This window comes from Juglans regia, chromosome 8 (genome assembly GCF_001411555.2).
Source record: "Juglans regia cultivar Chandler chromosome 8, Walnut 2.0, whole genome shotgun sequence".
Lineage (NCBI taxonomy): Eukaryota > Viridiplantae > Streptophyta > Magnoliopsida > Fagales > Juglandaceae > Juglans > Juglans regia.
In genome coordinates, this window is record NC_049908.1 from 5,607,001 (window position 1) to 5,633,328 (window position 26,328).

Genomic DNA, 26,328 nt, shown 5'->3' on the forward strand with positions numbered 1-26,328 from the left:
GTAAATGATAACTGCACCATGTTCTAGAGAATATATTAACAATAAAACACAAATGACGATTTTTGTGCTCTTATTCTGTACAAACAAAAAAGAAAAAGAAAATACAACTATACAAGAAAATTTCAAATATATATATGTTACCAAATAGAAGGGTAAAGATTTGAGAGAGAGAGAGAGAGAGAGAGAGAGAGAGCAAACAACAGCAGTAATTTATGACAAAGGACAAAAAAAGCTCGAAGCTAACCAGGGATCAAGGCGGCTCAGTCAATTTCAATTTATTTTTGCAGGATGATGTCCTATTACCGACAATGGCTTGCTTATATCTGACGCTTCACAACCTTATACACAATGCAGAAACACCATCACTTAATATACACTTAAACAGAGCATCTGCCATGAAATAAAAGTAGAAATCAATAATGGTCTGGAATTTAACATCTTCGTTGACAATTCTATAAACCAATCCAAAGCTCTCCAGGGTCCACAATATGGATATCTCGTAAATCGACCCGTTGCTTTTGTATCATGATTTCGCACATGAACTATCATTTTTAAGTTATAGAACATATATGTGTAGCATAAAAGCACCATATTTTGGCGGTTCAAATTTCAAATTCTAATTTACTCGTCACAAGTAAATAAATTCTCCTTCGGAGAATGTACAGATAATTTCTACTGTAAAGTTTTAGATAAAAGTACTTAGAAACAAGCATACAACAAACACGGACAAACAAACAGAGAAAATGGATTACTTACAAGCATGCTTCAATAGGAACCTGATTAGCTCTGAGTACACTCAAACGGATGAAATGTTCCTTCAGTAAACTCATGCCTCCGGAACCGCTGAAGAAGTTCAAAAGGCCTGCACATTAAAATGTAATTCTTCCAGGTAAATATAACCATTGTAAGTCGTGCAAAGAAGAATGAAATCAACATAAGATAGTCTTTTCAGGGTAATATTGTATGATATCATATGCTCACACAGGCTTTTGTGGTCTGCATCTTCAAACCTAACACCCCCCCCCCCCCTCTCTCTCTTAATGATAAACACATACTGAAACCACATCCTACATATACGCATAGGAAGATGAAGTGACATATATTAACCCCAGATCTTGGTACGTGTAATAGTTTCAAATTTTTGTATTTCATCTTTTTTTATTCCCTTCAACATGGTGTAAGAGGGAGCATTTACATACCACAAATGTGTGAAATGCACTTCAACTCAATCCAAAATAACATGGTGGCATGCGAAAGTGTTCAGGAAGAATAAAATGGTATTTCAAAAACAAAAAAACATGTTAATACTTTTTCAACTAGAAGGATTCTAGAGCCTTACAGGAGAGTTTCACGATTGCGGCATAATTTGCGTTGATTGTTTTCCATGGCAACCAGCACATCAGCAGTTTCTGCTCCACCTGCTACAATAGATGGGACTGGAGCACTTGGAGTCCATATCTAGAACAATGAACTACCAAAATTCAGAAATAATCCGTCTACTCCACCCAAAATACTACTACTCATCACATTTACCTTTATTGTGTTGTCAATCCCACTAGTTGCCACACAAGAATCAAATGGGTGGCACTGGACACAGTTCACAACTATGGGAAGACATGAAAAAAAAAATCAGACAACTTAATTAATCAAAGAGACTACTATAGTTGGTAACTAACTCCATTCGTCTTGGATTGAGGGAAAGCATTACCAGAATCATCTCCAAGAAGCATTTTTATCAGTCTACCGGTTTCCTTTTCCCAGATAAACCATCTACCATCATCACTTCCACTAGCAATATACTCACCTGTAAATCAATAGAAACAGTTAACAGGGGAGAAAAACTATACGAGTTTGAACATGAAGATGCATGAATCACAGCATACAAGATAACCAATAATTTACACTAAGCAAGAAACAAAATCTTCTGTCATATATAGGTTCAAGAAGGACATGGAAATAACCGGTGGAGATATCAACATTAACATTGAATATTAAAAGTGATGCAGTTCAGTAAGTAGACAAGCAATTTCATTAACGGAGAGGGTGTGGAGAGGGAGAGGGGGGGTTAGGCTTTTCACCAATGAAACATTATTTACTTAACATCACCATGGTATCAAAGTGTGATTGTCAATAAGGACTTTGTCCCACTATTAACATTTCAAACTTAACTTGCATGGTATTAACTGATGATAATGACCGCAGCAGAAGAAAAGTACCTTTCTGGCCAAGAAAACTGGCCTGTTTTATGTCAGTTCCGACATTGCAGTGGCCAACATATCTCTGCTTCATATCAATTGCTGCCTCAGGCTGCAGTATAAACAAAAACATAAACAAAATGGGCAAAGCAAGATGAATAAAAAAAAATAATAATTATGTAGCATATGACAACAAAGAGAACATAGGACTTTAAAAATTTTGGTGCAACCAATTAAAAAAAAAAGGCCAGCTCATTTAATGAACCTGTGTCTGTGTATTAGTTGGCAAGAGAAATGGCAAACCTGATAAGGTATCCTGTCATTTTGTGATGATGAAGGTGATCCACATATACCATTTGCACCAGCACTTTCTCTAGATGAATCACCTCTTCGATGAAATCTCACATTTACGCTCCCATGAAGAAAGTTTGATTCAACATCATGTCCTTCATCACCTGATATTGAAGTTTCAAAGTCCAACTCCAATTCCTCATCGTAATCAGAATCTTCTCTTTCAGATCCTGGACCATCTTGAGAAACATCACTATTAACCTCTGATCGGTAGAGTATATCACTTAACGAGAGTATTCTTCCACCTCGTGATTCAGACCTTGGCATTCCCTCATTTGCCTTATTTTTTTCAGCTTCAACTAGTTATGTAATCATGCAGTTAGATTTACGTAAACCATGAAACTTTATTCTAAAAATATCCCTCAATGGTACTTATATAATTCAAGTCAAACAAAAAATATGCCCAACATCTTACCAACAACAGAAGAACCTAAAAGGAAACGTCTTTATTGTAGTAGTGTTTACGTATTATCACACATGATGGTTGAGCTTGGGTTAATTATCCTTGTAATAAAATTAACATCAATGGCCTCCATAGAACCACGATAGACGTACAAGCAACTTTAGTCATGAGTTAGCAGACATAAAGCAACCTGTCCTTACATGATGATCTGAACTTAAAAATAAAAGGGGCGTATTATCTTTGAAACACTTTCCAAGAGCTGCATTGAGCTCAGGTTCTTGTATATACAAAAACTAACATGTGGGGAGGAAGTCTCTGGACTATCGTATTGCATATTCATGACACGTGCTTCCCATGTTTATTAAAACTTACAAAGAAAATTACTAGTTTTTATGATCAGAAACGTCACCAAAGGATATATATATACAAATCCTGTCAGTAGTTTTAAATTTGATTGAAAGGTTTTTGGATAGGGGTTTATATGGATATTGCATGGTTTCGTTTCACTGTCAACTTGGCACAATCAGTTTTTTCTGTGCACTAGGGACTTGTTATATTGTAATAATTTCCTAAGCACATTGTTACAAGTTAAAATGCACTGTAATGCTAAAAATCTTCAAGTTTGGTTAAAGCTGGAAAGTATAGTGCTTTTATCAAGATGAGGGGATTGCTTTGAGAAAAAAAAAAAATATTAGTGCATACTGATCAAAAAGATTTCAAAACTGATAAAAAAAAGTTCAATATATGGGAAACGAAACTGGCATGTCAGAATTTATTGGTCCTATTCTTATCAAAAGAAAACAGTTCAATTTGTTATATGCAATTGCTACAACATATTCTATCCTTGCTTTGCACGAGGGCCTGTGCACCCCCGGGATTAGTCGGGACACTGTTCCCGGACACCCAGTGCCAATAAAAAATATATATATTTTAAGGACATGGCATACTATACTATGATATGATAGAAGTACCACATGTCTATACCCAATAACTATCTTATAATCAGTTTTGACTTGCATTATTAGTAAACTACCAAAATAAGACTGTTACCCTATTTGCAGGACAATAGGCATAAAGTGTTAGACAAGGATAAAATGAAATTAAGTTTTTTATGCTATGGTAATACTAGTAAAAATGTATTGAAACACATTAACAGTGACAAATGTGATGCACCAACTACTAATAATAAATGTAGAAGACATAGCATGGAAGAAACCTGAGACAAGATCCCTTTTGACATTCTCCACTCTTTCTGCCACTTCAGAATCTAATGGGGCCAAAAATTGAGCTGCCTTTGCGAAGTCAAGAGCATCTTTATGTTTGCCTAACTGCAAGAAACTAAGAGTTAGGAAGTAAAAATAATTCCCTAAACAACTAAAGAGGCAGATTCAGTCATTTCACGTTCTGTGTATACTTCCTGTGTACTTGGGCTATGCCATTTACAATATATAAAGTTTGAATTATATAAAAAAAAAAAATCACATGCCTAGAAGACAAGGTGTATTCTCTCAGACCACAGTCCAGCATAAAACTCAAAACCAAAATTTCATTTATGGCTTACCTAGACCAAAAGAATGCTATGAATTTGGATGCTCTATACTATAAATATCAATGATTCTTATGAAAACTAAGACTATAATAAATAGTGTGAAATTTTAAACCCTTAAGAGCTGCAAATGGCATTCAAAAGCTTGCATACAATTTATATGCAATGACCTAGCTTTGCAAGATCTTCACTACAGATAATTTTGACTCATGCTGCTCTGGTAACTGAAAACACCTACTTTTAAATGTAATGATTTGTGATATATATTGGAAAATATAGCATCGAGAGACAAACAGATGGGATTTAATGAACTGTGGCCAATCTGGAGCAACAAATAGGCAAGCATTCAGGTCAGAGGAGTTGCTTGGGCACCTCGAACAATATGCTTTGATCATACAGTCAGTTGCAGCAAGTACTTAAAATTACCTGTGATAAAGCTTCAGACATATGATAAAGTGCTTGAAAAGAGGAATTATCGATCCTCCGAGCATTGTAGCAATCTCTTATAGCCATATGAGCATCATTTTTCCACTTCCGCTGGAGAAGGAGAAAAAACAGATGATATACAGGTATTTATGAAATGAATGTGACTGAACTTCCAACCAAGTAACATATTAAATAACCTTGAGCAATAGAGCAGCACGTAAACAAAGACATTCATGCTTTAGCTTGGGCCCAATGTCATGACCATATCCATCCAAAACCTCATTGCATGCCTCAATTCCATAGAAATAATTTGTCGCCTCCTCTAATGTTTTTTCTGCAATTTGAATTAGTTTCCTGCACTTGTCAAGCTGAAACAACCATGTCAGACAAGCTAAAACATAATCAGCACAACACACTTTTCTTTTCTTTTTTCTCCATTACTAAATTGAAAGACATATATATATATACAAAGAGCAGTAACACAATATTCAAATAACTAATAAATAAGTAAAAATGCAGACCAATGCAGCAAAATTGCTTTTTCTGTGAAGACAGCTTGAGAAGACATTGGATACTGCTGGCCGCAATTCTACCCCATTGAGGATTGGAGTGAAACTCATCAGCTTCGAAACATCTCCTGAAGTATATTGCATAGCACTCCTGCCAGCTGTGAATTCAAAAATAACATATAACCTTTAAACTTTGCTAATTTGACATTAAAAACTACAGGAGAAAAAGAACACTAAAAACAATGATGTTATAACTATGAATACATCATTATGCACATATAAACTACAACACATTCAAATCCTAGACCGGATTGCACTTAGTCGACCAAACTGACGCCCATTTTACATCAACAGATAAGTGCTGAGTCACATTTAGGGTAACACTCATGTGAAGCAGGTGCTATCATTTGGGTTTTCGGTCCAAAACTTTAAAATCTTTCAGGAAATTCAAAACGGCCAGTAATGAAAGGATTGAAGCCAGTAAGTTTCAGATTCCAATGCCTAAAACTGTATCCATGCAAAAAGGTTTACAAACATAAAAAAGTATACCTATATACCCACTTTTTCTTTCAAAAATAACAGTAAGTTTCTAAAAAGAAGAAAGCTCAAAGCACAAGACGTGTGTTAAAATTAATCTTCAAAAAATATAAATATCCCACACTCCACTCCCTTGAGCATAAACAAATAAATACACAAGGATGTTGAGTCAGGAAAGCAAAATAGAAAATGCTAACTAGGTGCTTCTCATGCATACTCCCTGTGTACTTGGGCTTTGCCTATTTCTATGAATAATACTTCTTGATTACCTATTAGAAAAAAAAAAAAAAAAAGGCAATATACAAATGTAATTCATGAATTGGCAAAATGATATGTTCTTGTATAAAAAGAAATATTTAAAAAGTGCAAAAGCAAGGTTCTTGAACACTTCCACAATTTTATAAGTACTTACAATACCTTTTCAAACCAAACAAGACCAAGTTGAAGATTTCAAGCTCTTAAGACATAACTGCCTTTTTTATGTATTAATGATCAAAGACATATCTTAAGAATATATCACAATATATGATTATCAGTACAACAATAAGGCGCAAGATTAAGCACGTTTACGTTTCAGGCACACTGTTTCTGTCCCTGCATTTTTTTGTGGATACCTAAATAACATAATTGAACGTTGTTTGGGGCAGGGGGATGGGGGGAGGCTTCTCACAATAAAAGACAGTAAACGATAAATATCTCTTAATCAAACGATTCAATGGCATAGGAGCTAAGCATTTTAAGACGATAAGCATACCATTATTTACATCCATGAGGTACACATGCTCTCCACTGTAACTAAGGAGAACCTCTTCTCCATTTGGACTAAACGTAACATGAGTGAGGTGCAAGCTTGGAAATCCCTGGAAAAAATGGGAAAAAAGTAATTTACAAAACAAAACTATGCTAACTATAATGGTATACTAAATAAAAGTAGCTCTGAGTCTTATATGATGGCTTATTTATGAAACAAAGCAAAAAAAATGTACAGAAAATATATTTTTAAATTAAGAAAAGAAAAGAAGAAGATAAAATTAAGTAGATTAAAAAGTGAGTATAATAGGATTCTAACAAGGCTCTAAAGGCTCTCCGAGCTTATGTGGCTTAAAACTGATGGTTTTGTAGACAGGGTCAGACAATGGTGGACTTCCTATAGTTTCCAAGGATCTCCAAGCTTCATTATGGCAAAAAAGTTGAAAGTGCTGAAACAGGACCTGAAGCAATGGAATGAACAAGTTTTTGGCAATGTGTTTCAGCAGAAGCGCTCCCTTATGGAGGAACTACAGGGTCTGGAAGGCGAGGAGGAGGAGGCCAGAAACCTTTCAGAGCTTGATAAAATTTGCAAGAATCAAGTAGTTGCTGATCTTGAAAGGGTTACTTTGATGGAGGAGATTTCCTGAAGACAGAAATCAATGGTACTTTGGCTTAAGGAGGGGGACAAATGCACAAAATTCTTCCGTAGGATGGCTAACTCTCACAGGAGGAACAATGCTATTGATGTAATGATGGTAGATGGGACAGTTTCTTCGGATCAGATAGTAATCAAAAACCACATTGAATAGTACTATCAACAACTTTTAACTGAAGAACACAATTGGAGACCGAGAGTGGATGGTTTGTCTTTTTCAACATTAAACCAGCAAAATGCAGGATGGTTAGAAAGGTCATTTATAGAAGAGGAAGTGGGCAATGTTGTCAGAGGTATAGCAAGTGATAAGGCTCCCGGTCCAGATGGGTTTACTTTGGGTTTCTATCACGTTTGTTGGGAGGTGGTCAACGAAGATATTGTGCAAGTCTTTCATGAATTTCATTCTAATGCTAGATTTGAAAAGAGTCTCAATGCCACATTTTTAGCCCTCATTCCTAAAAAGGTGGGGTCTAAGAGTATGAGAGACTATCGCCCCATTAGTCTTGTAAATGGGATGTACAAGATTCTTTCCAAAGTGTTAGCAAATAGATTAAGCTCGGTGGTGGAAAAACTAATCTCGAAGCCATAAAATGTTTTTGTCAAATGTAGACAAATCCTTAACTCGGTACTTATCGCAAATGAAGTCTTGAATGGTAGATTGAAGTCTAGAGAACCCGAGCTACTTTGCAAGGTATATATGGAGAAAACATATGATCATGTCAACTGAGATTTCCTTCTTTACCTTCTTGGAAGATGTGGTTTTGGGGGCAAATGGCAGAAATGGGTAGAATTTTGCATCTCTTCAGCTCGTTTCTCTATCTTAGTAAATGGATCACCAGTGAGTTTCTTCAGCTCCTCTCGTGGCCTGAGACAGAGAGATCAGTTTTCTCCTCTTCTTTTCTTATTTGTCATGGAAGTTCTTAGCAAGATGATTGAGAGCCTGGTGGGCAGTGGGTTACTCCATGGTTTTTTTTGTGGGGAATGGCAGTCTCAACATTTCTCACTTGTTATTTGTTGATGACACGCTTATCTTTTGTGGTACACACCTTGGACAAGTCCAAGCCTTGAGGGCGATTCTCCTTTGTTTTGTTGTTGTGTCAGGTTTGAGCATCAACCTTGCAAAGTCGGAAATAGTGCCAGTGGAGGCTGTCCCCGAGGTGGAGATTTTAGATGCTACCTTGGGATGCAAGATATCTTCGCTTCCTATGAAGTATCTTGACTTACCGTTGGGTGCTTCATTTAAATCTGAAAGGATTTGGAATGATATAGTCGAAAGGGTGGAGCGCAAGTTGGCAGCTTGGAAGAGGCTTTACTTGTCGAAAGGTGGTAGGTTGACTTTAATTAAAACCACTCTTTCAAACTTACCCACTTTTCTTTCTTTGTTCCCGCTTCCCACTAAGGTGGCTAACCGCATTGAGAAGCTACAAAGGGATTTCTTATGCAGTTGATTGTAGGATGAGTTCAAATTCCACCTAGTTAATTGGTCAACAGTTTTTATCCCAATTTCTGGGAGAGGGTTGTGGATTCCCCACTTGATGAAATTCAATCAAACTCTTTTGAGTAAGTGGTTGTAGAAGTACCAAAATGAAAGGGAGGCCTTATGGAAGTCTGTTATAGACTCACAATTTGGGGAAGCTTGGGGAGGATTGTGCTCGAATGAGATACGAGGCACTCATGGAGTGGGTTTGTGGAAAAATATTAGGAGCCTTTGAGGGACCTTCCGAGGACATGAACATTTTATTATAGGCGATGGTTCATGTGTCTGTTTTTGGTTTGATATATAGTGTGGTAACCTTTGTCTACGAGATACCTTCCCTGCCATCTTTGCGCTTACTAGAATAAAAGAGGCATCGATTGCTGAACTTCTAGTCGTTTCAAATGGCAACCCTCAATGGAATATTGACTTCATTAGGACAGCTCATGATTGGGAGTTTGAGTCTATTACGGAGTTCTTTGCGACATTATATTCCGCAAGTATTCCAGGGGGCACCGGAGACAAGATGCTTTGGAATCATTCTAAGAAAGGTATTTTCTCTGTCAATTCTTTTTATCAAAAGCTCAAGAACTCCGGATTGTCTATGTTCCCGTGGAAAAGCATATGGAATACGAAAGCTCCCTCAAAAGCAGCTTTCTTTGTCTGGACAACATCTTTGGACAAGATTCTCACTACAAATAATTTTTTTTTTTTTTTATAAGTAATCGATATTATATAAATAGAGATAGGCAATAACCCAAGTACACAAGTGATATACAAGAGATAAGACCTATCTAGGTCGACATAAGGGAAACTAGAAAGTCATGAAAATTCAGGCCATTAAAATCTAAAGCAATGGCCCATAGACATAAAGTACGGAAAAATAGAGCTCTAAGTTCCTCCAAAGACCGCTCCTTGTTTTCGAATGTCCGATCATTGCGTTCTTGCCAGATACACCACATAATACAGATCGGGATCATTTTCCACACCTCCTTGATTTGTTGAGCTCCTCTTGGAAGTGTCCAACTGGCTAGTAGATCTACCACAGTGGCCGGCATAACAAAAGATAACTCTATCCGACTAAAGACTTCCACCCATAAGGCTCTAGTTGTCTCGCAGTGTAGCAAGAGGTGTTCCACTGACTCACCAGATCTCTTGCACATGCAACACCAGTCTAGTATAACTATCCGGCGTTTCCTCAGATTGTCGGTAGTCAGAATCTTCCCCAACGCTGCTGTCCATGTAAAGAAGATCGCTTTCGGGGGCGCCTTATTTCGCCAAAGCCTCCTCCATGGGAATGAATTATTTACGGCTCGGGAAAGGGACTTATAATAGGAACGAACTGAGAAGATGCCCTTACCCGCAGGAGTCCACCACAACCTATCAGCTTGTTGTCTGTTTGGCTTCACAGAATAAACCAGGCTGAAAAAAGCCTCAAAGATGTCCACTTCCCAGTCTTGTGCCGCTCTACTAAACGTGATGTTCCACTGCACTTGGTCTCCTGATAGAAACATAAGATCCTCAACTGAAGCTTCCTGGTTGCGTGCCACTCGGAAAACTGCTGGAAATGCATCCTTTAGAGCCTCATTCCCACACCAGGTGTCCCTCCAGAACTTAATACAAGAACCCCTCCCCAACACCAATTTAACATGACTACTAAAATCCCCCCATCCACGCCTAATATGTTTCCAAACTCCAACACCACTGGCCCCATTTACCTCTTCAGTGCACCAACCCCCCCATAGACTTCCATATTTACAATCAATTACCAGTTTCCATAAGGCTTCTGTCTCCGTGTTATACCTCCATAGCCACTTTCCAAGTAGAGCCCGATTGAATGTTCTTAGATTTTTTATACCCAAACCACCTGATGAGATTGGTCTACACACCTTATCCCAACTAACCAGGTGAAATTTGAATTCATCCCCTATCCCACTCCATAAGAAATCACGATACAGTTTATCAATCCGAGCCGCCACCCTTACAGGCAATTGAAACAAGGATAAGAAGTATGTAGGAAGGTTAGAAAGGGTACTCTTGATGAGAGTCAACCGACCACCTTTCGACAAGTACAGTCTTTTCCATCCTGCCAATTTTCTTTCTATCTTCTCAATGACTGAGTCCCATATGGATGAGGCCCTAGCTGCAGCCCCCAATGGCAATCCTAAGTAGGTCATGGGAAGAGAGGCTACCTTGCACCCAAGAATACTGGCTAGCTGGCTTGTGTTGCTCATGTTCCCCACTGGCACTAACTCTGACTTGTCAAAGTTAACTTTCAGGCCTGATGCTGCTTCAAAACATAATAACAAAGCCTTCATAGCCCTCAACTGGTCACGATCTGCCTCACAAAATAGGAGTGTATCATCTGCAAAGAGTAAATGGGATAAGGTAATAATGCCCCTGCTGGGATCGCCAATTGGAAAACCAGCCATAAACCCATGCGTAACCGCCGCCGATATCATCCTACTCAAGGCCTCCATAATGATAACAAAGAGAAGTGGGGACAAAGGATCTCCTTGCCTTAGGCCACGAGAGCTACTGAAAAAGCCTGTAGGACAACCATTTATCAATACTGAGAATCTAGCCGTAGTAATACACCAACTCATCCAAGAATGCCACCTAGCCCCAAAACCGCACCTCCCCAACAAGTACAAGAGGAAATCCCAATTTACGTGATCATATGCCTTCTCCATATCTAGTTTGCAAATAATCCCTGTGGATCCAGCCTTGAGTCTGCTATCCAACCCCTCGTTCGCTATGAGGACTGAATCCAAGATTTGTCGCCCTTTAACAAAGGCATTTTGTGGCTTCGTGATGATCTTGCCCAACACCACCCCCAATCTATTAGCAAGAACCTTAGAAATAATTTTATACACCCCATTCACCAGGCTAATGGGTCGGAAGTCCTTAACCTCCACCGCTCCAATCTTCTTCGGGATTAGCGCAATAAAAGTAGCATTTAGGCTTTTTTCAAACTTACCAACCGAGGATACTTCCCTAAACACCTTCATTATGTCCACTTTCACCACCTCCCAACAAGTTTGGAAGAAACCCATCGAGAAACCATCTGGACCTGGAGCTTTATCTTTATTCATACGTCTCACTACCTCATACACTTCCTCCTCTTCAAAAGGTCTCTCCAACCAAGAGGCTTCTTGGGGCTCAATAGTGTCAAAGACGAGGCCATCCAACTTTGGTCTCCATTCCTCATGTTCTGTAAGTAGTTGTTCATAGAAATCCACCACATGATCGCTAATCACAGGGGCCTCCTTACACTCCATACCATTAATATTTAGCATTTCGATGGTATTAGTTCTTCTATGAGAGTTAGCAACTCTATGGAAGAACTTTGTGCAACGGTCACCTTCTTTCAGCCACAATGCTCTCGACTTTTGGCGCCAAGAAATCTCCTCTAAGGAGAGTACTCTTTCTATTTCTGAAACCAGCTCTGTTTTACGCATCAATTCTTCAGGTAACAGGGCTCTAGCCTCGAGATTCAGCTCATACTGATGTAACTCCTCCACCATAAGCTTCTTTCGCTCCCCCAAATCTCCAAAAGATTGTGAATTCCAAAGCTTAAGGTCATTTTTCAAAGCTTTTAATTTGCAGGCTAGGATGTATGAGGGATTACCATAGAACTGGTAAGAAGACCACCATTCTCTAACCTTATCCACAAAACCTTCACTTTTCAGCCACATGTTTTCAAACTTGAAGTATCGGCGACCGCTTTTAATGCCACCACAATCCAACAAGATAGGAAAATGATCCGAGCACAGACGTGGCATTCTCTTTTGGGACACCTCCGGATAGTGAACCTCCCATTCCGGTGAGATTAGAAATCTGTCTAACCGGGACCAAGACTGATTATTCGACCAAGTAAAGGAGCCCCCCAAAAGAGGAATATCTAACAGGTTCAAATCAAAAATACAATCTGAGAACTCTGTCATTGCTGGCCTCATCCTACTCTCACCCGATCTTTCACTGGGAAATCTGATGACATTAAAGTCCCCTCCTATACACCAAGGGAGCTCCCACCAGCTATACAACCCAGCAAGTTCCTCCCATAGTAAGCGTCTTGCGCTGTCTACATTTGGACCGTATACTCCCGCAAAAGCCCACGCAAAATTATCTGCCACACTCTTAAAAGAGCATGCCAATGTATACTCCCCCACAAACTCCTCCACTTTCTCAACAACTCGTTTATCCCACATCACTAGGATACCACCCGATGCCCCATTAGAAGCAAGAAAGACCCAATCCGCATAAGTACAACTCCAAACACTTCGGATTAATCTTCTAGAAACACTTTTTAGTTTGGTTTCTTGTAAACATACAATGTCCGCCCTCCACTCTCGTAACAAGTTTTTTATACGAAATCGCTTATTCAACTCATTTAACCCACGAACGTTCCACGACACAATTTTTGGCTTCATAAGGAAAATGCATGCCCCTTCCCTTTTGATCTTTCCCGGCTCGAGCTTCCTTCGTAATTTAATGACCAAGTTAGGCGTTTGAGCTCCCGCTGTTTTTTTGAGCCTGGTTTCTTTGACTGTTTATGCCCCGCATCAATGGCAATTAGTAAAGCCAAAAACTGATCCTCATAACCCACACAATCCATACCTATCCAGTGATGCATATCTTTCACCTTTTGAAGCATCCAATCCGCAGTATTCGATTCCTTTGGTAGTAAACGGTTTAACGGAATAGGCTCCCCATCACTAGAAGCCCACAGCATATTAGGAATCACCCCCCTATCATCCTCCCCAAATAAGTTTCTGCCCTCCCATTCGACCATAGTATTACTGGTGGGAAACTGAGTCTCGGGGACCATCACTACCTCACAACTCATTCCTTGGGAATGCCCATCATCATCCCCCACATCCACCTGTGCCCCCTCATCGCCAGGAACCATGTAACTCAGTTCATGGCACGGCAAAGCTTCAGAACAGAGCTCGAGATGCTCCTCAAGTTGTATATGGGCTTCCGACTGAGGAGGTGACCCTCCCGACATGTTCCTCGGCGTTTTCAGACTGTCTGGAACTGCAGCAGTGTCGCACGGTGGCAAGGACTCCACTCCCAAACTGCCTGAGGCTGTCAGCCCCCCCATCACTACAAATAATTTGAGGAAACAACGGGTTATTGTCCTAGATTGGTGTTGTACATGTAAGAAGCATGGGGAGTCAGTTCATTATCTGCTTTTACACTGCAAGGTGGCCAAGGTTATATGGGATGATTTTTTCTCAAGAGTTAGATTGTCTTGGGTAATGCTTTGTAGATTGGTGGATTTCCTCGCAAGCTGGAGAGGACTATATGGCGATTCTCAGGTAGTGGCAATTTGGAGATTGGTCCCAATATGCTTGTGTTGGTGTATTTGGGGGGAGAGAAATGCTCGATGTTTCGATGATCAAGAGAGAACATTGGATGAGCTTTAAGTTTTCTTTTTCAAGTCATTGTTCTTATGGGCGGGGGCTATAGTTTGTAACGGTCTTAATGTTCATGACTTTCTTCTTTCTATTGTAACCTCTAACTAGACCTTTTTTTTCATGCATACTTCCTGTGTACCTGGACTTTACCTATTTCTATGAATACAAAATCTTTAATTACCTATCAAAAAAAAAAAGATTCTAACAAAGTTTGTAAAGATTGACTGACTAATACCAAAACAAAATCCACTAAACAAGCCAAAGCCATATGTGGTAATAAACATTCAATTTTTTCATCAAAATGCTTTTTGTTCTCATCTACAAGCCCGAAGAAGAAAAAAACCCCAACTCAAAAAAGAGAGAGAGCTAATTAACATCTCCACTAGACACTAAAACATCTACATGAATCAACATCTAATGAAGACATCTATTTGGCAAAACGTTTTTGTAAAAGAATCGTTATCACAATGAGAATAAAAGTGCAAAATGAAAATCTTAAAGCATCCTAGATTACTTTTCTTATGGATAATAGTACAGAAATAGTTGCAACAAGGAGGTGGCAGCATCCTTTTATCAACTAGTATGAATGTTATTGATCAGAAGTGTTTCGAGTTCAAAAAGTTGAACACAAGGTGGTGGAGAATCACTGAGAGCAGTTGTCGCGCTGTGAATCACATCTCCATTGATCAAGACTCTTTGAGATGGTTGGCTGCCATGGTGGAGGAAGGGGTAGCTTGTGTGGGCTTCTCTGAGTTCATCAGAACTCGTAGAAATGGCTCCCAAGTGTTGGTTTTTCAGAGGCATCGTAACTCCCACGGGAGATTTTTCTCTTTGTCGGAGTTTGGCCAAGAGAAACGACGTGGTTACTTAGTGATCCCGGAAGGGAGGGAAGGGGCTGGTTGGAGGAACTTTGGAGGGTTGCTGAAGGAGGTTTCTGCAACATCCTCTGTCCTGGGAAGAAAAAACAGAGGGTGCCTTTCATGGATGCCGCTTCCTCCTTCTTCGCAGGGACATCACGTTCTCTCTTCGTACAAAGAGGCCTTGTCTCGAGCTCCAAAACCTACAGAGGGGTCAAGTCTGGAGAAGGCGTGGCACAGTGAGGAGGTGTCTGTGGGCAGGTATTTGTCAGGGTCAAGTTTGTCAACTCTGCAGCATGCCATGGCTGAAATGGAGGTGCAAGTGGGGGGTTTACTTCTTAATATGGAAATGATAAAACGCAGTGTTGAGGAGTCACTACAGAGGGAGAGGGTTATCGCAACAGGCCAGGGAGAAGGCCCTTCCTATGGGCCGTCTCACTATGCTGGGCCTAAGGGCAAAGGAGTGGCTTCTGTTGGGCCACACTCGCAGGCCTACCCTAAAGCAGCCCAGAAGCTATCTGTTGGGTCTTCTTCGCGGGCCTGCATCCCTGAGATCCAGAGGCCTTCTGTTGGGCCTCATGAGCAGACCAGCTGCCCAGTGGCCTTTCGGCCCTTCGTTTCGGGTCAGGCCTGTTCTCAGGACCAGGGCCCGTCGGTTGCATGGAGACGCAGGGCTCCTTGCAGCAACGCCCCCTCCAAAGTTTCTTTATCGGCGGAGGGTCAGGGGTCGACAGCGAGGGTGGAGATCTCGTCGGAGGTGGCAGTGGGTCTGTCGGAGAGTTCTGGGGAGACGGAGTTAGTGTCGGAGGAGGAGGAAAATACCTCGCCGAAGCTGTTCAGAGTCGTTCCTTCGCTGGATTCTTCCTTGAAGCAGAATTTTTCGGTCTCCCTGACGTCGAAGACTCATGCGATGGCAGCATCAGTTTCGACTTCCCAAGAAGAGCCTTCCCCCGAGGTCGCGTTTGGCCCTGCGCAACCTTTGGTTGAACTCGAGGAGCTCTCAGATGGGCCACCACCCTTTTTGGTGGCACAGATAACGCCGCCGGTACCCTCTGTGGACTCTGTGGGGGAGACGACAACCACAGAGTTGCTATCCCAAGTTTCGGCAACTCCCGAGGTTGTCAACTGCCCTGTACAAAGTTTGTTGGAACTTGGGGTGCTCTTGGATGGGCCTCCACCTTATGTGGTGGCTCAGGAACCGGCACCCCCTGTCCCTATGCCTGATTCTTTGGTGGAGGATTCTATACCGGAATTGGTTGGTTCTTCAGGATTGAAATTGGTAGATGATGCTGGTACCATGGTTTTGTTTTCTGACAACAGGGAGGGGGAGTTTGAACCAACTCCAATTTTCTCTATTCATCCCAATGTGTCTGACTGGGTTGTTCAGAGAGCAATGGACATTAAGCATATGGTAGGAATTTCTTATGGGGATTTTGAAGCTGAATTTTTTGCCCTTCTTACAGCTACAGAGGCTGCAAATGCCCAATCCAAGTCCGATCAATTTGTGGCTTCGGCAAAAAAAAGGAATAGAGAGCTCAGAAGGCTTGATTGGGCTATGAAAGAGGATGGGGGTGAAAAGAGCTCTACTCGGGAGCGTAGTAAGGGGAGGGGTAAACCGGTTGTCCCATGAAGCCGAAAAAAATATCATGGAATGTGAGGGGACTACATTATCCTAATAAGTGACTCCAAGTCAGAAATTTACTTCGCCAATGGAAAGGGGATATTATTTGCTTACAAGAGACTAAGTTGGAAGTTATCTCAAGACAAGTAGTTCGAAACTTATGGAGGGGGCAACATGTTGGGTGGTCTTATCTACATTCAAGAGGAGCTTCCGGGGGAGTTCTAATTATGTTTGATACAAGGGTGGTGGAAAGGGTGGAAGAGGGTGTGGGTAATTTCTCGATTGCATGCTCCTTCGTTGATCTTGAAGACGGCTTCAAATGGGCCTTTGTAGGTGTGTACGGCCCAAATTTTGATTCTGAGAGAAGATTTTTGTGGGAAGAACTGGCGGGGATCATTAGTTGGTGGGACCTACCAAGTTGCATTGGGGGGGACTTTAACACGTCGCGCTTTCCTAGCGAAAGGTCGGGAGCTTCCCACATCACTGCTGCTATGAGGGATTTTTCTGATTTCATTTCAGAACAGGAGCTTATGGATATTCCTCTATCAGGAGGCACGTTTACCTGGTCCAATAACCGTGATATTCCTTCTTGGTCGAGGATCGATAGATTCCTACTTACCTCCGATTGGGAGTCTCATTTTCCGGATGTAGCTCAAAGAAGATTACCCTGCTTATGTTCCGATCACTTCCCCATCATTTTAGATTGTGGAGGTATCCAAAGGAGTAGAAGGTATTTCAAATTTGAACATATGTGGCTTAAAACTGACGGCTTTGTAGACAGGGTCAGACAATGGTGGACTTCATACAGTTTCCAAGGCTCTCCAAGCTTTATTTTGACAAAAAAGTTGAAAGCGCTGAAACAGGACCTGAAGCAGTGGAATGAGCAAGTTTTTGGCAATGTATTTCAGCAAAAGCGCTCTCTTATTGAGGAATTACAGGGTCTGGAAGGTGAGGAGGAGGCTAGAATCCTCTCTGAACCTGAGAAATTGCGTAAAAGCCAGGTAGTTGCTGATCTTGAAAGGGTTACTTTGATGGAGGCGATTTCTTGGAGGCAGAAATCAAGGGTTCTCTGACTTAAGGAAGGGGATAAATGCACGAAATTCTTCCATAGGATGGCTAACTCTCACAGGAGGAACAACGCTATTGATACACTGTTGGTAGATGGGGTAGCTTCTTCGGATCAGATGGTTATCAAAAATCATATTGAACATTACTTTCATCAACTACTATCTGAAAAGCATAATTGGAGACCGAGAGTAGATGGTTTATCTTTTTCCACATTAGACCAGCAGTGCGTAGGGTGGCTAGAAAGGCCTTTTACAGAAGAGGAAGTGGGCAGTGTTATCAAAGGTATGGCAAGTGATAAGGCTCCTGGTCCGGATGGCTTTACTTTGGGTTTCTTTCAAGTTTGTTGGGAGGTGGTCAAGGAGGATATTATGCAAGTCTTTTTTTATTTTCATTCTAATGCTAGATTTGAAAAGAGTCTCAATGCCACTTTTTTAGCCCTCATTCCTAAAAAGGTGGGGTCTACGGATGTGAGATTTTCGCCCCATTAGTCTTGTGAATGGGATGTATAAGATTCTTTCCAAAGTGTTAGCTAAAAGACTAACCTCGGTGGTGGAAAGACTTATTTCGAAACCGCAAAATGCGTTTGTCAAAGGTAGACAAATTCTTGACTCGGTTCTCATTGCAAATGAAGTTTTGGATGGTCGATTGAAGTCTAGAGAACCTAGGCTGTTATGCAAGTTAGACATGGAGAAAGCTTATGACCATGTTAATTGGAAGTTCCTCCTTTACATTCTAGAAAGATGCGGTTTTGGGGGGAAATGGCAGAAATGGATAGAATTTTGTATCTCTTCAGTTCGTTTCTCTGTTTTGGTTAATGGATCGCCGGTGGGTTTCTTCAACTCCTCTCGTGGTCTGAGACAGGGAGATCCGCTTTCTCCTCTTCTCTTCCTTTTTGTCATGGAAGCACTCAGTAAGATGATTGAGGGTCTGGTGGATGGTGGGTTGCTCCATGGTTTCTCGGTGGGAAATGGCAATCTCCACATTTCTCATTTATTATTTGCTGATGACACGCTCATCTTTTGTGGTGCTCATCTTGGACAAGTCCAAGACTTGAGGGCGCTTCTCCTTTGCTTTGCTTCTGTGTCAGGTTTGAGCATTAACCTTGCAAAGTCAGAAATAGTGCCAGTGGGGGCTGCCCCTGATGTGGAGATTCTAGCTTCCACCTTGGGTTGTAAGACATCTTCACTTCCTTTGAAGTATCTCGGCTTACCGTTGGGAGCGTCTTTTAAATCTGAAAGGATTTGGAACGATGTAGTCGAAAGGGTGGAGTGTAGATTGGCTGCTTGGAAGAGGCTTTACTTGTCGAAAGGTGGTAGGTTGACTTTGATTAAAAGCACTCTCTCTAACTTACCCACCTATTTTTTGTCTTTGTTCCTGCTTCCTGTAAAGGTGGCTAATCGCATTGAGAATATTCAAAGGGATTTCTTATGGAGTGGCTTGGGGGAAGAGTTCAAATTCCACCTGGTTAATTGGTCTACAATTTGTAACCCAATATCGGGGGGAGGGTTGGGGATTCGCCACTTGATGAAATTCAATCAAGCTCTTTTGGGTAAGTGGTTGTGGAGGTACCAAAATGAAAGGGAGGCACTTTGGAAGTCTGTTATAGATTCTCAGTTTGGGGAAGCTTGGGGAGGCTGGTGCTCGAATGAGGTACGAGGTTCTCACGGAGTGGGTTTGTGGAAAAACATCAGAAGCTGTTGGGGGACCTTCCGGGATCATGAGCATTTTGTGGTAGGTGATGGTTCGCGTGTCCGTTTTTGGCTTGATATATGGTGTGGCAACCACTGTTTACGAGATACCTTCCCTGCCATCTTTGCTCTTGCTAGAGTTAAGGAGGCTTCGATTGCTGATATCTTGATCTTTTCAAATGGAGCCCCTCAGTGGAATGTGGATTTCATTAGGGCAGCTCATGATTGGGAACTGGAGTCTTTTACGAAGTTCTTTGCGGCTTTATATTCCGTAAGTATTTCAGGCAGTTCCGGAGACAAGATACTTTGGAATCTTTCTAAGAAAGGTACTTTCTCTGTCAGTTCTTTTTACCATAAGCTCACGAACCCCGGTTTGTCAATGTTTCCGTGGAAGAGCATATGGAAGACGAAAGCTCCTTCAAAAGCAGCTTTCTTTGTCTGGACAGCTTCTTTGGACAAGATTCTCACTACTGATAATTTGAGGAAACGTCGGGTTGTTGTCTTAGATTGGTGTTATATGTGTAAAAAGAATGGAGAGTCAGTTGATCACCTGCTTCTACACTGCGAGGTGGTCAAGGCTATATGGGATGATGTCTTCTTTAGAGTCGGCCTGTCTTGGGTTATGCCTAGTAGATTGGTGGACTTTCTAGCAAGTTGGAGAGGCCTCCATGGTGATTCTCAGGTAGCGGCAATTTGGAGAATGGTACCGATATGCATGTGTTGGTGTATCTGGAGTGAGAGAAATGCTAGATGTTTTGATGATCATGAGAGAACTTTGGCTGAGCTTAAAGCTTTCTTTTTTAAGTCATTGTTCCTATGGGCGGGGGCTATAGTTTGTAACGGATCTAGTGTCCATGATCTTCTCCTTTCTATTGTAACCTCTAGCTAGGCTTTTTCATGTATACTTCCTGTGTACCTGGGCCTTGCCTAGTTCTATGAATACAATATCTTTGATTACTTATCAAAAAAAAAACTAGTAGCAAACACCAATGCAGCAATTATTTTTAGCACCAGTAACAATATGATGCAAGTATTGGAGGGGTACATCAAATTTCAACAGTCTGGAAGATGATTCCTATGTGTATCATGTGGTGTCTATGGTAGGAACATAATGCACGGACATTTGAGGACAATGAGAGATTGCTAGAGGAACTTATAGCTATATTTTATACCACATTATATACTTGGTCCTATGCTGTTGATTTCAAGGGCATGGCCCTTCATGATTTTCTTATTTCCCTTGCACCCTCCTAGTCAGGGTTGCTTTTTGTATATACTGGGCTAGGCCTATTCTTGGAGTAATAAACCTTGTTTACTAATAAAAAAAAACAATATGATGCAAGACTAATCAGAAAGAACTCTTAAACTCACATAGTCAGAGAGATGCATTGGGCAGAAGTAGTTAACACAAGGAGGAGGTGACATCCTTTTCTGACAGGAGGTCAGTGGAGGCAGCATCCTTCTATCATATAAACGTGCAAATGCATCACTGCAAAAACACATAGCAATCAGAAATCTGTTAGAAGAGGAATCGTGGGAAAATTTTTAACATGCAAATTAGAATTCAGCAAAAATAAATACCTCCCACCAACAAGGAGCAAATGAGGCCTAGTGGAACTGATATCACAAGATTTTAGAGCTAAGACTTGTTTAGGAGGATCGGACAATGACCTCTTTGCTCCACACCGCAAGTCAAGCTGCCATCAAGTTTAAATGGGAAAAGCAATGATTTGCTAGGCATTAAATTGGAGGACACCAAGTCCATACAGAAAGCACCTCAAAGTCATGAATGAAAAAGATTTGTAAGTCGACAAAACCAGAAGCATATTTTTGGTGCCAATGTGTACACCTACTCACACAAGCCAAAAATAAAGGTAGCTGCCCATCAAAAACAATGGCAACTGCAACGTGGATAAATGCCTATTGAATCAGGGATCAAGTTGGTGGCCATGGGAATACTAAGCAAGGTCTCTCAAATTGGTTCCCAAGAAGATCCCTCCCATTCTTGGTTTCATGAAAACTTGCACAATAAAATAACTCTGCAATATTTGAAGTTCATTTTAGAGTGTACCATGATAGAAGTAAACAAGAGGGGGCTGTGTAATCACTTGAACTTTAGAAAGCAGAACTTCATAGGGATCCAGATTTCTTAGCAATAGCACAATTTCACAAAAGCCAAAGTGCATTTAGGTCACGATCAAGACAAAAATCCTACTCAAATGGTCGACAACATGTCAACAACTATGTAATATTTATTCCAACCAGAGTATTAATATGGGCAAGAACGAAAAGTATACACATAACTAAAAGCAACAGTTCCACAAGACAATAGGATAGAGCCAATACTTGCAATATGGAAAGTAAGCTCTATATCAAGCATGAAGCAATAACCAGAAATGTCGAGGGTTCAGTTAGTCAGATGAACATCCCTTGCTACAATAGGCTACTATGAAATCTTTTAAGTGACATTTGTGAAACTCAGTTCTCAACAAAGGCAATTGGAGATGTCATGATGTTTTCTGTAATAAAAGATGAATGTGCAAACATAACTGTATAGGTCACATACTAGAATATTGCGACATTCTTGACGAGAAGATCCGGCCGGAGGACAAGATGTGCCCTCTCGAAAGTCATGCTGCCTCAAAGTCCCATCTTCACTAGCACTCCATACCACGTTGGGGTTTCCAGCCTCAACCTTCAACCAAAAAAGGCTGGCAGAAGTTATTAGAAGCAAAGGAAAGCAACTCACTGTTAATATTCACCACTATAAAAATTGCAAAAGCTTCAAAAAAACTCTCTTTACAATGATTTCCAACAAATATCTTACAGATAATTTTTTAACTCTTTTTGTGTGACAGTGATATGTTGCAGTTGGAGAAACATCATCAGGTCCTCTCCCACTTAAGCGAGACAAATTAAATAACCGCACCTGCAAAAAAAATCAGTAAGTGCAATTCACCAGCAAAATCTGACAGCACAAAAACAAAACTCGCCTATAAACATATAAAATGATTTGAAAATTACTTCTGCATCACCAGCTCCAGAGGCCACAAGCTCATCAGAGGTTTCAGGAACAAACTTTGTACAGAATATGTTTGCAGAATGCCCAGTCTCTATAGAATGCAAAAGACTCCGACTGGAATAGCTCCAAATATTAAGCTGCATGGAAACAAAGCATCAATAATTTCATGAAAAAATTATGTGTACACAAGCATTGGAGAAAGGGTGTAGAAAAACTGGCATCCCCAGCTGATGAGTCGATCAGCTCATTATCACTCTTTAATTTATTTGAACAAAAACACCCATAAGTTCATAGTTTTAAGTTCAAAGATAAGGTCACGCAAGTCATAAAACTCGCATTTTCCTCACCCTCCCTCGTATCCACTAGAGTTTACAGCAATACAATAATAACATAAGGGCTCTCCTCTACCCACCCCAAGCCACTCTGTTCTTTCAGTCTTTCTCGGCTGACCTCTTGAATCTGCTAAACTTCAAACAAAAGAAAAGAACCCAAGGAGCAAGAGGATACTATTAAAGTAGTGCGTAGAACAAGGAAAAGCATTAAAATTTTGACACGTGCGAGTGTGTGTCTCCATCGCAGGTTACATCTCAAAAAAAGTTCCAAATGTATTCCATGCCATACTTTTTTTGATGATTAATAAAATTTATTGATCCTCATAATTAGGCATAGCCCATATTCCATGCCACACTTAGAAGGTGAATTAACACTGGGCATACCATTTATTCTGGCGAAAGTAGATAATAAAATATTAGAACTCTAGAAATTCACTTCACCAGCCAGATAAGTCACAGAGCAGGAAAAGAGAAGATAAAAAGGCATACTTAAGAGGAATGAAAACTCCCCAGGGGAAAGTGTTGGACATTAAAAAAAATTATAAATACCGAGGCACTGATTGCCCTAAAATTTTGTAGGGTAGACTAAAAGTACATCTAATTGCACATAGTCCAACATAATATCGACTGAGTGTTTTACTCATCAATTGAGAAATAGTCTTAGCAACAATAACATCATGGAACAAAGATTGTAGCAAACTTATTTTTATCAATTGTAGGTGTGAGCCCATTGGTGGCTAGAGAGAAGGGGAACACAAACAAACACACGTGCGGGCAAGCACACACACACGCACACGCACACACGCAGAGGAAGACATCCTGAGAAGGTATCAATACAACAATGTAGAAATTTAGGAACCATAATTACACATGGAATAAGATCACACTCTTGAAAATGAAATATTGTCATGCATAGCACATCTCAACACATGCTACTCACATCAAGATTATTAAAAATATTAACATAGTGTAATGTAGCCTAAGAGAAACACAATTTTACCTATTATCAACCAATAGAGTAAGTTTCAAATTACAAATATAAAAGCATCATACCCTTGTGTCATCTGATCCTGATATCAAAAGTGAACCCTTGGCATTCCAAGCCACAGCATTAACACAACCTTGATGCCCCTATGAGACAGACAGAAAGGAAGGAAGAGGTGACAACTAGTTATTATTTAATATTTGGTAGAAACAAAGACTCCAAACACTAGATAACACAGAATAATAAAAGTGCCATGGATCCTTAGCATGACTCACTATGTTGGTAATCGCTATCCTAGGGTCCGAGAATTCATAAATTAGCAAGGGCTTTCACATGAAAAATCTACTGGAATCCTTAAGAAGAAAATGATTTGGAGTTGGCCTAATTTTGGTGTTTCATATTTTAAGCTGCCTTAAACTTTCACATTGTTATGGCCCTGGCCCTACATTTTGTTTTAACAATGGGACTCAATTGCCCAGAATTTGGATGTGGGACCTTTAGAATCTATCACATACTTTGCAAGGATCATAAAGAAAAGTAAGAAATTCAGGTTCAAATTAATAGATGACAAGGAAAAAAAATACAAAAGAAACGATGTGAATACGGCTGTATAAACCATGATCACGCATCACTCAATGAAAACATTACATACTAAATATCTTACTAACCTCCATTACTTTTTCAAGGGAGAGCCTCCGTATAAATGATGAGTGCATCTGTAAACTGTGATTAACAACCTATATAGAGACCAAAATATTCTCTTAGACCTTCAGAAAAGCGGAAACCCTCTATCAAATAATAATTGCAAACCAATCTTAATTAAAATAAATGCCCCAAGTGGAAATATGGCATAAATCATGAACTTTCTTTGATATTCCTTAAATTTAAAAAATATGGCAAGTCAAGGAAGATAGTACATACAAAAGCATAAAAGCCAGAGATCCTTACACAGAAAAAAAAAAAAAAAATCAACAAATTTATCTCTCTAAAAGAAATAATTTTTGTGATAAAAGATACATTGATATGGATTTCATCACTTGAATTTATTGGAAAAACCATTAAGAGATTAATTTATGTATAAAAATCCTTTCTTCCTTTCTTTATCTTCTAAAAAGTCTGATCAAATATGTTTAACACCAAATGTCGCAAAAGCTTAAGTTGATGGGAAGAGATTAATTAAATGATTAAATGTATATACTAATTCCATTCACTTGTAGGTCAAACTCTATATTATTAAATTGTCCCAGTACATAGAATATTTAATTGAAATGGGGGATAAAGTGGGAAGTCAAGGTTCAAACTCAGGAGTTTTGCTCTAATATCATGTTAAATCACTAATTGTCTCAAAAAATTAAGTTAATGAGAATAGGTGAATTTAATCATTTGATTTATGTTCTAACACAATATAAGGAAAATATCACGTTAGGCGATACAATAACGTGTGTTCAAACCTTCACCAGCGTAAAACACATCAGTGACCAACTCTCAACCCAAAACACACGAAATTGGTTGCACCATCGTATTCTAGATGGTCTTAAGAGGAGTATAGCTGCCCTAGAAACGATAACTTTAGTGCAAAATGAACAGCACTAGTATGCTTTTCCCTCATCTTGTTTCGAATTTTTGCAAGAAGTAAAATTCTCTCTGACCAGTAAAATTCAGCAGGGGCATTTCAGGCACCAGTAGAGGTACTAAAAGTGGAAAATCTCTCATCTTTGGATAGTTAAAACGGTACCGAATATATATATAAGCACCACTAGAGATACTGTAAGTAAAAAAAAAAAAAAAGGACTGGTGTTTGTTAAAACGGGTACCAAATTTTTTTCTAGCACTCAATCATGACCATACCCACATTACGAGGTCGCAAAAGGACCGGTGTTTCAAACACGTCGTTTAAAAAGATGCGAGTTGCTCCCTTAAATATGATGATTGATGACTAATCTATTGTCCCGGCAATTCATCCTAATTGTGTAAAACACTTCCAAACAGATGAAGAACTGGAAGTATCCATAAGCACCTTACAACGCAATGAAAAACTTTAAAAACTCCCATCACCGATGAACAAGTTTTTCAAAGAAATTCAATCACTTCTTCGGCCCATGAGAAATTAAACCCATCAGTCTTTTTCACAACAAAACTATATCAAACCCCACGCAGCGCTAATTGGTACGAATATTCAAAAGCAAAAAATAAAAATCGAATTCGATCGACGGATAAAAAAAATCAACGATTTGGTAAAATTGTATGAGAAAAAAAGTACTTGGCGAGCATCAAAGCGACGAGTCTCAAGCAATTCGGAGATGTTGCCGTCGCGAAAACCGAACGACTCCATTGAAGTACCACCGGAAAACCCTAACGGAATCGAGTCCGACAACCGCTGTAATCAGCTCCTGGAGAAGGCGGTTCCGAACCTTTTACAGGTATGTGTATACGTATTTTCTTTTCTTTTTCTTTTCTTTACTTATTTTCCGGGCATCCTAATAAAC

General features: G+C 40.0%; 1 protein-coding gene across 2 annotated transcripts; it reads right to left on the reverse strand.

Moving 5' to 3' along the window:
* LOC109001151 (WD and tetratricopeptide repeats protein 1) lies at window positions 1-26,328 on the reverse strand. 2 transcript variants are annotated; one of them, XM_018978302.2, is made up of 20 exons: window positions 26,103-26,328; window positions 24,511-24,579; window positions 23,911-23,988; window positions 22,528-22,662; window positions 22,331-22,432; window positions 22,070-22,198; window positions 21,085-21,200; window positions 20,875-20,992; window positions 6,722-6,827; window positions 5,443-5,588; window positions 5,119-5,289; window positions 4,922-5,032; window positions 4,166-4,277; window positions 2,499-2,845; window positions 2,217-2,307; window positions 1,709-1,804; window positions 1,534-1,604; window positions 1,340-1,458; window positions 757-862; window positions 1-338 (listed from the first exon to the last, which is right to left on the reverse strand). In XM_018978302.2, exons 1-19 carry the CDS (start codon window positions 26,172-26,174, stop codon window positions 781-783), a joined length of 2,271 nt encoding a protein of 756 aa, XP_018833847.1. In that variant the 5' UTR covers window positions 26,175-26,328; the 3' UTR covers window positions 1-338; window positions 757-780. The 2 variants fall into 2 exon arrangements, with proteins under 2 accessions (XP_018833847.1, XP_018833848.1); XM_018978303.2 differs by having other exon boundaries at window positions 1-390.

Bases quoted from the DNA above. Each gene is read 5' to 3' on its own strand.
- LOC109001151 (XM_018978302.2), bottom strand. From the start codon at position 26,174: ATGGAGTCGTTCGGTTTTCGCGACGGCAACATCTCCGAATTGCTTGAG. The intron at 24,580-26,102 runs GTACTTTTTTTC...GTCTCTATATAG, and splicing joins GTCGCTTTGATGCTCGCCAA to GTTGTTAATCACAGTTTACA. The intron at 5,290-5,442 runs GTCTGCATTTTT...TGGTTGTTTCAG, and splicing joins AAAGCAATTTTGCTGCATTG to CTTGACAAGTGCAGGAAACT.